At 42.9% G+C, this 14,256-nt stretch overlaps 1 protein-coding gene across 2 annotated transcripts in view; it reads right to left on the reverse strand.

Moving 5' to 3' along the window:
- The window catches only part of SPATS2 (spermatogenesis associated serine rich 2), a 52,106-nt gene that overhangs the window by 12,378 nt on the left and 25,472 nt on the right, over nt 1-14,256 (reverse strand). For both annotated transcript variants that reach the window (XM_079965495.1, XM_079965496.1), the window contains exons 3-7: nt 6,199-6,278; nt 5,448-5,556; nt 3,682-3,731; nt 2,408-2,669; nt 1,476-1,682 (exon numbers count right to left, since the gene is read on the reverse strand). In XM_079965495.1, the coding sequence (XP_079821621.1) occupies nt 1,476-1,682; nt 2,408-2,669; nt 3,682-3,731; nt 5,448-5,556; nt 6,199-6,278 (708 nt within the window). The remainder of the gene's footprint in view (nt 1-1,475; nt 1,683-2,407; nt 2,670-3,681; nt 3,732-5,447; nt 5,557-6,198; nt 6,279-14,256) is intronic.

The following is a 14,256-nucleotide window of genomic DNA, read 5'->3' on the forward strand; positions in this document are numbered from 1 at the left end:
TCAAATTCAACAGGGAAGAGACATTTCGCCTGGTGACTTATGTTCTCAAATCATCCAGGGGTTAAGCCTCAGAGCTGGGAGACTGCTCAGTAATTCTGCATGCAATTTCTTCCCCAACCACAGGACTTGCAGAACAAGCATAAAACTGGACAAGAACTACAGGGGTGGCAGCAGTCTGACATTAAAGCAGGCTTGGAAAGTTACCACCAAGGCAGTGGGGAAGGAGGAGGTGAACTATCAGTTTCAATCTTCCACAGGAAGATCACAACTCAGGACCCACCAGGTGCAAGATACCAATGTAGCAGCTAGCACAGTGTTTGTGTTAAAACACAGTGAAAGACAAGGATGGTGATTTACTGTTTAGAAAACGTCTTCTTAATGCATTTTTACAAGATAATAAATGGACATAAAAAATTCAATGCTGTGCTATTACAATTGTTCTGTCAGCACACATATTTCTGTGTGCTAGACGGAACCATTTTTCCTTCTTTTGCTGTTCTAATCCCAAAGCTGATTTGAGGAGGGCAGTGTATGGAGGAAAAAAAGCTGAGAAAAATCACTTTGCACCAGTGGGACTTATATTGCTGGTTCCTGCTAGTGCAATTATTTAGTTGAATCTAGCCCAAAGAGCTGCAGAACAGTAATATAAATGATTAATTTATATTGGGCTGAGGAGCAGCATGCAGACATGTTCCTAAGACTGCTGGACATGAACAAGACAAACAGAATACAGTTGTACCTTAGAAGCCGAACGGAATCCATTTGCGAAGTCCGTTCAACTTCCAAAACGTTCAACAGCTAAGGCATGGCTTCTGATTGGCTGCAGGAGCTTCCTGCAGCAAACTGGAAGCCACAGAAGTCACGCCAGACGTTTGGCTTCCGAAAATCATTCGAAAACCAAAACACTCACTTCCGGTTTTCAATCGTTTGGGAGCCAAAACATTCGACTCCCAAGGCGTTCGACTTTCAAAGTACAACTGTACATCTCTAATGCCTTTGTATACATTCTTTACAGCATATGGAACTAATAGCTAACAGCTTTCAATTTTATATCCAGTTTTCAAGATCCCATTGATGTGGGCACATTTATTTCTCTCATCTTTTATACCACCATTCTTCAAGGAGTTGGGAGCAGCATATATAGTGGGTCAGGTTCTTCCTCTTCTACCTTCATAGAAGCTGTGAGGGAGGGTCAGGCTGAGAGTGACTTGGGACAATGTCATCCAGTGTTGTTTATGGCTGAGCAGGCTCTTGACCTAGGTATCTTTCGGATCCTAGTCCAATGCTAGCCATTCCTACCCCCATGGTGAGACAAGAAGAGGCACACATAAAAACTTTTCAGCCCAGTAATTAGAACAAATGTAGTCACTCTGTAGCTGTTTCCAGATCTGCTTGGCGAAACTATGATGTGCTCAGCGAAGCATAGAAAATGAACAACAGAATCATGCAGCAGTCACAGATCCCACCCAGCCTACCTAGCTTTTTGTTTCCAGAGGACGCAGGGACCTCATCCAGCATCGTCAGAGATGAAGGGGCAGGTGAATGGTTGCTGGATACAGGCCTGGAGAGCGGCTTGCTGGAGCTTCTCAGTTCAGGCTGCACCCGAAGAGGCTGAGCATTCTGGGAAGACCGTGTGGTGGCAGGCTTTGGACTGAGGTCTGCTAGCCCGTTTTCTAATGTTACTAAAGAGGGAGGAAAAGAAGGTTTTACACAGTAAAACAGTGCAATTATGTAAGCCAGTGTTCCCAAACTATTTTTCCTAGGCACCTCTTTATAGTTTTGGCAGAGCACCATGTCGCCAGAAAGAACAATGTGCTATGAACGCTCATCTACTTAGAAGATACACTAGCATCCATCTCTATGAAGCCAATTCTAAGTGAGCCTTTAGTGCAAAATTTAGATACCCAACCTTATACAGTCATACCTTGGTTTTTGAACAGCTTAGTTCTCGTTTTGGCTCCCAAACGCTGCAAACCTGGAAGTGACTCTTCCGGTTTGCAAACTATTTTGGGAAGCCAAACGTCCAATGTGCCTTCCGCAGCTTCTGATTGGCTGCAGGAGCTTCCTGCAGCCAATCAGAAGCCGTCCTTTGGCTTCCGAACCTTTTGGAAGTTGAACCGACTTCTGGAACAGATTCCGTTTGACTTCCAAGGTACGACTGTAGCAGAATTCGCTCCTATTGCCATCTCCTTCCTCTGGGAACCTGGAATAGCTTCCACCGTATTTCCAAAGAACTAGCTGACCTCCTTTCTGTTAAAAGTGCTGAACAGCAAAAAAGGTATTTAATCTGTTTTTATTATTATTACATATTTAAGCACAGCAGAAGGGAGAGAACAAGGCCCTCCTATTTCTTTACACACACAAGCAGCAGTACTGCTTTTCGGCAACAACCTGACAGAGAACTAACCTGCTCCATCAGGCACCTCAGGCATTGCAGGCTCGCCCTCCTCCAACTCTCTGGCATCTATGGAAAGCGCATCCAAACCTTCGCTGAGTGAGTCCACAGACTCTGTGTCATTGACCGAGCCATTGACATGGTAACCGTTGATCCCACCCTTATCAGATGAAGCTACAGACTGTTCTTCTTCGGTGGATGCTGGCTTGCTGGGGTCAGGAAGGCTGGCCCTCGATTCTGCAGGAGGCTTTGGCTTAGTTTTCTTCTTTTTGTTCTAGGGATTAATACATCCACCCCACCAAGGGGGAAGGGGGAGAGGAAAGAAAAACGCGAAGCTTAATTTCCAGGATCATTCTTACTACTTGAACATCAGATAATTAGATACTTTATAGCTGAACGTCCTCGGCATTGATCCCTTAAAAGTGGGATGGATTTATTTAACAATTAGAACCGACAGGCTGAGATTAATGTGGCCCAAGTGTACTATGCATGGCAACTGTGCATAGAGAAAGACTTTAGTGCAGGAGAGCATTAAAAATACTGCTCTCAACCATCAATTATTCTGAAGGACTGGCTGCACTCACAGATGTGTGCACAACACTATTTTGTACAAATGCAGAAAAGGCACAGGATGTGTCACTGGGCTCTCATGGGCTCTGAGAGTTGCAGCTTTCCATTTTTAGCCCTTGCAACTGAAACGGTGTGCTTGACAGCGAGTGAGAACCACACTGTGAAATCTTAGAAGCCAGGGACATGGCTGAGTAACATTTTCACTGGCCAAAGGGATAACAATTTAATCAAGAAATCAGAAAACTACCCCTGAACCTGGAAGAAGCCTAATAGACAGGTGCCAAGGAACAGTTTTGCAGGACTAGGAATTTTTTTCAGCATGCCAGCTGAAAATGTTCCCACATGATACCGTCTCTCATGAATGGTTTGTGGTTTTATATTCTGTTTATTCTGTGAACCAACCTGCAGGTATAGGGCAGTATTTTACACACACACACACACACACACACACACACACCCCAATAATGCTAAGCAGAAGTGAATTGTGGTTTTGAAACTTTGTTCCAAAAGCTACCAGACACTGGAGTAGTTTCTCAGATCAACATTATCTAGTAATAAATACGCAGTGCTGCCCTACAACAAATTCTCTTTTTCTTGCATCATTGCCGTTTGGTGTGAGTGGTACAAGAAGATGGGCTTAGAAAGCCCCATGGTCCTTCCAGAAAGAGTCCAAACCAACCCAATACACTGCAGTTCAAGACCAAATTAAGGCTTACCTTTTTCTTTCCAGTTACTGTCCATTCTTTCAACACTGCACTGGCACTACCTGTTTTCGAAAAAGAAAAATCGTAAGCAGAAATGTATTATGAATTATGCGCTATGAATGTGAAGTAGAAAGAAGATAGTAACAAGAGATATTAAAAGAGAATCTAGAGTTACATAAGTAACTGATGTGGTGCAGATAGCACATGAAGGGAAGAATTATGACCATCCTCTTATCCCCAGGTGTTTTCTGAGAGTTTTTGACCAAAAAAACCAAAGAGAAAAATATAGCAGAGCCTGAATTTCATGAAGTTAGAGCCAGGAAAACGAAGGACGGATGAGGATTTACGTACAAGGGTCATCCAAATGCTCTTGTAGGAATTTTCTCTTTCTGTGTGTGATATTTAAAGTCTTTGTATGTTACAAAGTGCCTGTTTGGTTTGGGCACAAGAAATGTCAGCGAGAACTAGATAAACCTGATACAGGCTGCTGCAGAGATCTAATTTGAACTCAAGGGTGCCCCTTCTGAATCACAGTATTCCACGCAATGTGTTGCAGCATGCATGTGCTGGAGCAATAAAACTGCATTAATACAGAGGTGTTTCCTGGCGCTGGAAGTACAGCCTACTAACTTCCAAGTAACTAAAAAAATATTTCTAGCCATTGCATAGATAATTTACACATTGGTTGATTTTTTTTTATGGTAGTGTAGCGACAAAAGAGTTTAAGAATTCTGTGCGTACAATTCTAGTTTCAATCCTATACCGAAATATGGCCTTTTTGTTTCATGTGGATCCTAAATAGATTCTGAAAGAGTATATGCAAAAAAAAAAAAAAAAAAGAAAGAAAGAAAGAAAGAAAAGAAAAGAAAAGAAAAGAAAAGAAAAGAAAAGAAAAGAAAAGAAAGAAAACATATTCAGGAATGAAACCAATGTGCTGCTCATTCTGAGAAAAGCCAAGAAAAACTCTCCCTATGTAGTCTAAAGACAATTACCATTTAATGAGAGGTACATTTGGGCTGGCCACCAAACTGGCTCTTGTCCAGCCTCAAGTAATAAACATTTAAATGTTCATGTACCTACATAAGCATATACAAAAGAATGAAGCAGGAAAAGTGGGAATTTATATTGTCAAGATGGTGCAATATAGAACCCAGATGCTAAAGCAAAATTGTACTGATCCAAGCACACAAACTTCTGAGCCGAGAAACAAATTTCTAGCCCATGTTGACTGAAAGTAAAATCTAGAAATGTATGGCTGCTTCTTCATTAAAAAGTCAGAAAACAGTATTTTGGGGGCTTTGCACACATATGTCCTACATGAACCAAATATTTGTTTTAAGTATGTATACTTGTGTGAAAGTTGCAGGAATATCTATTTTGCCACAATGATGCATATTTGGATGTCATGCTTGCTTGTGATCTTTGTAAAATAGTTGCCCAGGAGACTTTCCCCTCAACAGTTTACAGAGCTGTGGATTGTCTTTGCATGTAAAACATGCAAAGGAAATAAATGTTCAGATTGGAACTCTTTACTCTTATACCCTTCCTTCTTTTCCATTCTTTCTCCATACCAAATTCCACACCCCAAATGTTACCTTCCTGGTCCCCAACAAAACCAAGAATCACAAACACCCACACCAAATATACTAGGTGCAAAAGTGAAGAGTTTGTAACTGCACATATTCACAATGCAAGGCCCATAACCCCTACCCACCATTTATCCCCATCACAGATGACAGCCAGCATCTGAGATAGAACCTGGTTATTAAAAAACTCACCTTCCATGAAAGCCTGCACCGTTCGGTCTACACAGTTATCAAAGTGCTGCAGCACTAGGATAATTTCGTTGTTGCTGCGGTTGGGGACTATTGCTCTCACAGCACTGATCTAGAAAAATGAGATATGCAGGTCACATATTAACCACTTGCTTCCAAGTCAAACATTTCCCCTTGCTTCCAACACAGGAAACTAGTTAAGTTTCTTTTCTTCCAGCTGATGTCAGTTTCAGTTTTGCTCTGGGAACAGCCCATTAGTGTTGTTTTCTCTGGCAATGTTTTTCTGAAGCCCATCCCAAGGAAGCAAACCTCTCACAGACGCTATAGCTGGAAGCAACATGAACACACAGCAGCACTGAAGCCACCTGGGTCCCTTTTGCTTCAGTTATTACTGCAACGCTTACATTATGACTCAATATGTTGCCAAATGCAACTGGCCAGTACTTCTCTGCCCCCAAATATATGCTAGCTCCCCCCCTTTTTTTTTGGTAATGCACATGTCTCAATCACGGCTTTAAAGTCACTTGCAGGAATGGCAGAGGAAAGGAGGCAAGGGAGAAATGGAGAGTTACAGAGAGATCATTTCCCCCCAAACCAGTAGTACAGGAATCAAAGAATCAAAAGGGGTAACAGCTTTGCCTACAGCAGAGGTCTCTATCTACTCCAAATTTCTGTCCGTCGCAGATCATAAGAATCTAGCAGCAATATAACATGCCAAACTCCCAGCTACAAGAACTGTTCAGGAATTCCTTACCTTCTCTTTCATGTTTTCAAAGGTACCTCCTTGAGCCATCACAGTATTCGACTGTACATCAAAAATAAATCCTGATGAATCTGATGAAGTGGAAAGAAGACACAGAATATTCAGAATGAAAGGAACCAAGAAGATGGAAATAAACTCTCAGACGAATTGTAGATATACACTGTGCTGTGCAGAAAGAAAATAAAAAGTAGGCTGGAGATTATGCTAAAAGGTCTCATCCAATCCCTGGTGACAAGAGTATGCAAACACACCCCACTAGAGAGGCAGAGTGCACAGGGGTTCCACCTGTTGAACACTGCAGCAATTGTATACACTGCCTTGAAGCAGAACTCTGAAAACAGCCAGCCTTGGCAATATGGCAAGACCAGCCCCAAATCAGACTGCCTGGGAAGAGCTTGTGATGAGTTCTGAAGGTCAGAAGCTTAGTCTGGTATATTCCTAGGCATACTAAAGCTTATCTTCAAGATTTATCATTGGGTTAGACACACCTTCAACATAGCTTTGTGAATCCTTTGCTCTACTTCAGAGCAAACATAACGGCAGCAGAAAATTGGGAGCAGCAATGTACAGTATTGCCTTAACGATTCATGGCCTATTCACACAACCCTCTCCTTTAGCTGATGCTCCCATTTTCAGTCAGTCCATGCCTGTTTCTCAGCCACATGTACACCATCAACATTCACTGAATTCAACCCAGGTAAGCATATGGCACACTGCTGCTGATGTAGCAAGAGCATGAACAGAACCACCTCGCTACACTTGACTGGAAGTCAACACAGGCTCAACATAGCAGGAGGCCCAGGCTGAACGGATCAGAAGGACGATCTTTCGCAAGATCTGCTTTGACCCGTGCAGTTTTGTGAGACCCCCGACATATTGTTGAAATTCTGCTTTGTTAGCCTACTCAGGCAAAAGAAAAGAAAAATACAGAAGGATCAAAGCAGCAGCGAAGGAAGTGTAACCTCTAACAGAACTAGTCCGATATCAATTAAGACAACTGGGGCAGTCTCAATGCTGCCTTTGTTGTTTGGTACTAATCTTGAGGATAATACGCAGCTACCAAATGTGCACAGAGGAATCCATCATAGCACCAAACCTTTACTCAATATTTAATGTTGTCGCTCCCTCCTGGGTACGCAAACTGCAGTTTTTACAATTCATTTATCAAGATCTGCCAGCTGCTAATTCTGTTTAATGCTAGCATAACTGCCAGCACACATTTATTTGTTCTGCTTTTAGGACTTGTGCGTCACAAAAGGGGTGCTCCTTTTCTGTTATTCAATTACAATTTTCAAAACTAAAAGACTGAAGCAGTAAGTGAGGAGTGGCTTGACGATCAGGACTACTGAAATCCCTGGTAAAGCCCATGTGGTTGAGAGATCAGGCATTCTCTGACCTGAGAGGTGGTGTTCAGGCTGCTTTGGATGGGGGTGCACTTTCCCTAAAGATTCAGGTGTTAATTTTGAGGGTGCTTTTAGATCTGACCTTCCCATTGGCAGCTGAAGTGGCATTCAAGACACAAAGTACCCATAGCCAGCTGTAGCCATGTCAAACAGAGGGAGAGTGGCTACAGTTCTTTACACTCCTGAAATGTTAATGCAATGTGCTGCAATGAGACTGCCCTCGAAGACCGCTCAAAAACTAGTGGGCTGGTTCACATGTCACTTTCAAAGCACGGTCAAGCTCAACCACGGTTTAAAGGTGAGCATGCAGCATGGTGGTGCAAAGACTGAAAATCACAACCATTCCACTTCTCCTTCGGTCCTACTGCACCTGTACTGTTGGGAGCTAAGCCGTGGTTGGGTTTGTTTTCCCCCATATAAACCACAAGCAATAAGCCAAGAACAAACCTCATTCACAGCTTGTGCTATGAATGGTTTGAAGACAAACCTAATGCAGTAGCTAAGATGGTGCCCTACAGATGCTTTGGACTACAGTGGTACCTCAGGTTAAGTACTTAATTCGTTCCGGAGGTCCGTACTTAACCTGAAACTGTTCTTAACCTGAAGCACCACTTTAGCTAATGGGGTCTCCTGCTGCACCGCCGGAGCACGATTTCTGTTCTCATCCTGAAGCAAAGTTCTTAACCTGAAGCACTATTTCTGGGTTAGTGGAGTCTGTAACCTGAAGCATATGTAACCTGAAGTGTATGTAACCCGAGGTACCACTGTATAGCTCCTAACAACTATCTAGACTGGCCAATAGTCAGGGATTATGGGAACTACAGCCCACAACACAGAGCATCAATGAACAAAATTATTCAGCATTCCTACTCATATTCAGTTTCTGTTTTAACACCTATATCTTTTAAACATATCCTGTCGTCAAGCTAGGTGCTACACTGTTCTGTATGTGTGTATCTCATTCTTCCTACCTAGAAGGGGAACTTTGCATTCATTTCTTCTGAAATTCTTGTTTTTGGTTGGTCCAGTTGCCTGTCCTATCAAGACCTCAAATCCCTCAGCATGCTGATAAAGACCTTTGCAGGCTAGTAATGCCTGTGGGCTTACTTATGAAAAGGATGGAGCCAGTTAACTCATTCACCCAATTACAGGGATTACCTGCATATAGGAGAGCAAAATCTACATTTGAGATGCTACAGGCATTCAAAACCAATTGGGAGTGGGGAATACATTTTGCTATTGTTAAACAGTTTGGGGTGAGAAACTCACCTGACCTACTCTTAATCATTCTGCAATCTGCTTGTAGATCTCCATCTGCCTTCTGCCTACCCTGGGTTTATAGTGAAAGAACTTAAGAACAGCAGTTGTATCTGGCCAGTAGCCAATCTATTCCAAAATCCTGCACTCATCCTGCTCCCTGCCCTGCCCCTCCCAGACCTTTTCCCACCTGGCGTGGAAGGGCAGGACCCTGGCTGACTCCAGCTGCAAAAGCTGAGGCTGCTGGACAGACTCTTGGCTGGGGTATCATTTAGGGGGTATTGTTGTGGGGTGTTGCTGCTATTGGTTTTTTTTTTGAAGCAGAGCGCCCCTCGCACAGGGCAGACATCCGCAGCGTGGGGAGCCCTGCGGAAACTCCCGCAGGGCTCCCCGTGCTGCGGATAGCAGCCTGCCACCCGGCGCGCAAAGCACCCTGAAGCAGAGCGCCCCTCGCGCCGGGCAGACATCGGCCAGCCCACAAGCTCGGGGGACAGCAGGGAGGCTGGGGGGGAAATAAAGGGGGGGAAATTTCCTTTATTTCCCCCCAAAAAAACTAGGTGCGTCCTATGGGACGGAGCGTCCTATGGAACAGAAAATACGGTAAGTGTTCCGGTTTGCAAACGTTTTTCGGAAGCCGAACATCCTTCTGCGGGCTTCCGCTTGAGTGCAGGAAGCTCCTGCAGCCCATCGGAAGCCATGCCTAGGTTTTCAAAAGGTTTTCAGGAGTCAAACAGACTCCCGGAACAGATTAAGTTTGAGAACCAGGGTACCACTGTATTCTTTTTGCGGCCAGGCAACCAGAACTGTACACAGTACCCCTAGTGTGGTCTCACCATCATCTTTAGAAAGGCATTGTGACATTGGTGCTTTTATTTTTCAATTCTTGTCCTAACCATCCTTAGCGTGAAAATTTGCCTTTTTCACAGCTCCCACACACTGGACCAACAGCTTCATAGCAATCCACAACACCAAGGCTTTGCTCTTGGTCAGTCAATGCCAGTTCAGACATATATGTGAAATCAAGTTTTTTGGCCTCTACATGCATCACTTTACACTTGTTTACATTGAACTGCACTTGCCATTTTACTGCCCATTCACAATTTATCTAGCTTCTGTATCTTGCCTCCATGCCCAAAATTCAAAGTCCTCCAAGGCAGTAAAAATGTAACATCTATCTCTCAAAGTCCATTCACAAACTAATCAATATGCCGATTTCTTGTTTGACTTTAATAGATACTGCACTGACCCTTGATGCAAGTTGTTGGGCGTAGGATCTGCTATTGTTGGGGAATGTTTTCATGAAACATGCTTTTTCGTGACTCTGGATTCTCTTTCCTTTGTTAAGAAATGGTTGAAAAAAGCAGCCAAGACAGTTATCGGTTAACTGCTCCTCTTTAGGTGCTTAAGATCTCAGCTTGCCTGCTAACAATGACACAGCAGTCTTTGTTTTCAGAAGCAGCAGCTTGCAATTCCAGAACTTGAGTAGCAAGTATGCATTCACAGTATGATCAAGCCACTGAAAGCAGAAGAGGTTTGCCCTTTATGATTGTTGTTTTTTCTTAAGCTCATGGCACGCTGAAGCTCTTCCTTTTGAGTGGATGTGATCAATTCCATAGACCAGGGGGTGGGCAGAAGGTAGATCATAATCTATTTGGAAACTGAGGGAATTTTGAAATGTATCAGCCAGGATTTTTGGCACCTTGTTTAGCACAATAACCCCCCCCCCCCATGCCGCTAAAATGAAGAAAGCTGGCAGAGGGGGAGAACAAAGACTTGTGTGCAAAAGGGCTGTGAGCTCCACTCAATTCTGGGACTTAAACCAAATTCCTGGGCCTAGAATTCTTTAATTCTATCTCTTTTGCACATGCCTCCAGTTAGTGGCTCTCTCGGGATTCCAGTAAAAAATGAGGCAGATCCTGAAAGTGTGAACTCTGCCCATTGCTGCCATAGACTCAAAACCTTAACTGTTCACAGCTTCCTGAGTCTAAGGCATGTATGTAGCCATTACAAGTCATTTTATTCAAGGCTATTGTTCTAAACCACTCTTTTTCATACCACACCAAAACTAGTTTGTTAAATAGCTGCAATCCTGGAAACACCTCACAGACCATAGCATTATGCATTATTTGGCCCTAACTTTCTTGGGGAAACTTCTGTAGTTTCAGTGCCCACACCTTGAAAGATAACCAAGTGTTAATAACATTGTGTGCATATAGGGAGAGAGTGATTTCACACACACACACACACACACACACACACACACAAGATGCTCAATAGCAACTGTCCAACATTGTAAAGATCCAACCAGTTTGCCAAGTTCTCTACTAAAGTTAAACCCAACCCTGCACCTTCTCTCAAAACAATGCCAACAAGAAGATATACTTAGTGGAAAGGCAAGCTATTCACTTCTAATTTAGTATGACAGAAAATGGGCTTCATAATCAGTGAACCCCAACATATCCTGATTTAGAAACATCTTAAGCATGCATATTGTAATCCATGCTTCTGTAAGCACGACCATGGATACAGTCACAGATGATATGCCATCCACCTGCCACGTCAGTAGTGGAAGTTACATAATAAGCCCGTTATCAGTGACAGTTTATACTGACCTTTCCATGCAACTCCCCAAAGTACAGATCACAAGGGTCAAACTAGATGCAATGCCGGCATGCACAAAATTTCTTTCCATATATTCACTCCACTCACCTACGAAATAGGAGGTTAGCTGGATCTTCTTTTAGAATGAATGGAGAGGAGAGGGATGCTGAACACTTCCTTGGAAGTGATTCAGGAAAAGGGAAAAGTAGTTCAACAGGCATGGGGAGAGGTAAGGCATGGGAAGAGGAAAAGTTCAGTGTCCCTGGTCCTATGCTCACTTACTGTAAGTAAGGCTGCTTTCCAGCTTTATATGCAAATGAGGCTGATATATGACTTATAGTGTCACCTGGTTTAGCTTGGTTTCCTCACTTTAAACTAGTGTTCTGCTACCAAATCACTACGTTTCCCCACATTTCAGACAATGTGATGACCCTCCATTCTAGTAACTCATCCACTTCCACATGTGACACAACTCCTTGGCACTAAAGCACTTCAGAGCCTTGCCATACTTTCTCTTACAAGGCAGTAAGTTTTTAACAAATAACCTTCCTCCAACTTTACCACTCCTGTACACTTTAATGACCCCACTTCTTCTCCCTTGCTGCCCTTGTCTAGAAGACGGGTGGCAAAGCAGTGAATCAGGCCGGCCAAGCTGCTTTAAATGACTTGCCAGCCCAACTTCCTCCCCACCATTGCAATGGGAAGCATCAAACTAAGATGGTGGCCGGGGGGGGGGGGCGGCGGTATCACTCTCTCTGAAGAGTAGAAAAGATAACTCTCCTCCCCATCACAGTGCTAGGCTGAGCAAAGAAGAAACTTCTCCTTTCAGCCTAGTGCTGTGATGAGAATAAATGTAGCAGTTTTGTTTTGTTTTGTTTTTTGACCAAGAGCAGACCATGTGCTTGCATATAGCAAGCTATATGAGTGATGAGCACTGGCGTGCATGAGCGTAGCCAAGTCCAAGTGAAAGAGTGGAGAACATTGTGGAGGAGACAGGTGAGGAACAACCACCCTCCTTATGAAGGCGGAAAACGCAGGAAGGTAAAGACCCTGCTGTTTTACAAAGAATATGCCAGTAAGGAACGAAAATAGACCAAGGAGAACTTGCAACTAACCTGCACGATAACTTAGCTCTACATATCAGCACCAAAAGCTTTCCTAAAATATCTCTGAGCACATCAAAAACTTTTTGTTTCTGAATTTCTTTTCCTTGTTAAAAAGGTGATCCACTCATCAGATGTTTATACTTGAAAACCTCTCATTACGGTATCAACAGCACAAGTCTATCAATGCAGCATAATCCACCACATTAGGAACATCAGCTTCTAGAAAACGATGAAACATGACATCTTCAACAAGAAAATTATGCACATTTGGCAGTACTGCAAAACTAACATACTTCTGTAAATTATTCATTGGGATTTCTACTTGTCATTGGAGCTGCACTTCAAGCACAGACAGGTGTTTATTAGGAGATTAAGGGGGGTGAACAGATTATTATCGTGTTCAGTTATATCACGGCTGATAATGCTTTACAGAATTTTACAAGCAAAAAGCAGACACGTCCCTGCCCCTAGTGAATTCACTATTGCACAAAGTTGTGTGTATTTTCAATAGATCTCTTTGATGGCCTAGCTATACAAATAAACAGGATATAGTATGAAGAAATTCTGTGCAATGCTGGCACTGCAGTTCTCAAATTGTCACAGTGACCCTTTTTACTGCAAGGCTGTTGGCCAGTTTATAATGAGCCCTTTCTCTACACTGTGTAACTTCAGGCTGCAGCCACATTTCCCACAATAAAATAAAACAAATAAAAAACCCTAAAAGGTAGGGAAGGAAGCTAGGTTCAACATTCTTTCCTAGTTAGCAGGCATGGGGAAGAAAATTCAAACATGATCATCATCTGCTGCCTGAATTGGTACAGATGAGGAAAATCTTACAGCTCTAGCATTGACCTGGTTAAAGCGGCCAGGATGGTGGGCAAACTGAACTTTCATTTTCCTTCATACTTGGCAATCACAGACCAAGTGATCTTCTACCGTAAAGGGCAGCTTTCTACTGGGAGAACCACTGTGTTGGGATAAATCTTACAATCACCAGAATTAGTTGAACAGAGGCCAAACATAAAAGGGGCTTTGAAAACATTTCTAAATGCACTATAAGGGCAACTTTACAGTCTGTATAAAAGCCTGCTCTATAGACATGCAAAAAGAGATGTAGCATTGTGAGGTGGATATTCACATCTGTACATGCAGACACAGTCAACCATGGCTCTAAAGCTCATGTCTGTTGCATGGTCCTGTGTGTTTAAATACCTTCAAATGTTAAGGTGTCCATCACACACTAACACAGACAGTGCATACTTGAAACACATCTGTCATGCTTAACATTAAGTGGCACTTAGCTTCCAAGATAACACTTCCAATAATACAGAGCAAGTTGAATGGGTGAATAAAACACTCTTTGCTTTCCTGGAGATGCCAGGAAATACTTTTAGGGCACCTCTAATTACTCATCCTGTTATTACCTTCCAATTCTATTTAACAGCAGCTGCCCTCCAATTTACAGGCAACAGCAAGTCACACCTAGTAATTTAAACCCAAGAGCACGGTGAAATCTTGCTGCTTTTATAAGTGAAAACTTAACAAAATAGACCATTAGGGTAATTTTTAAATTACAGGAGAGAAACTGTCCTCTCAAGTCATTCCCTTCAGCTGCACTGAAGAAGCAACAGCAAGAAATTCAAGCACCTTCTTAAGTTCAGCCAATCTAGTCCTATCTGAAA

The sequence above is a fragment of the Podarcis cretensis genome (assembly GCF_951804945.1).
Source record: "Podarcis cretensis genome assembly, chromosome: 2".
NCBI lineage: Eukaryota > Metazoa > Chordata > Lepidosauria > Squamata > Lacertidae > Podarcis > Podarcis cretensis.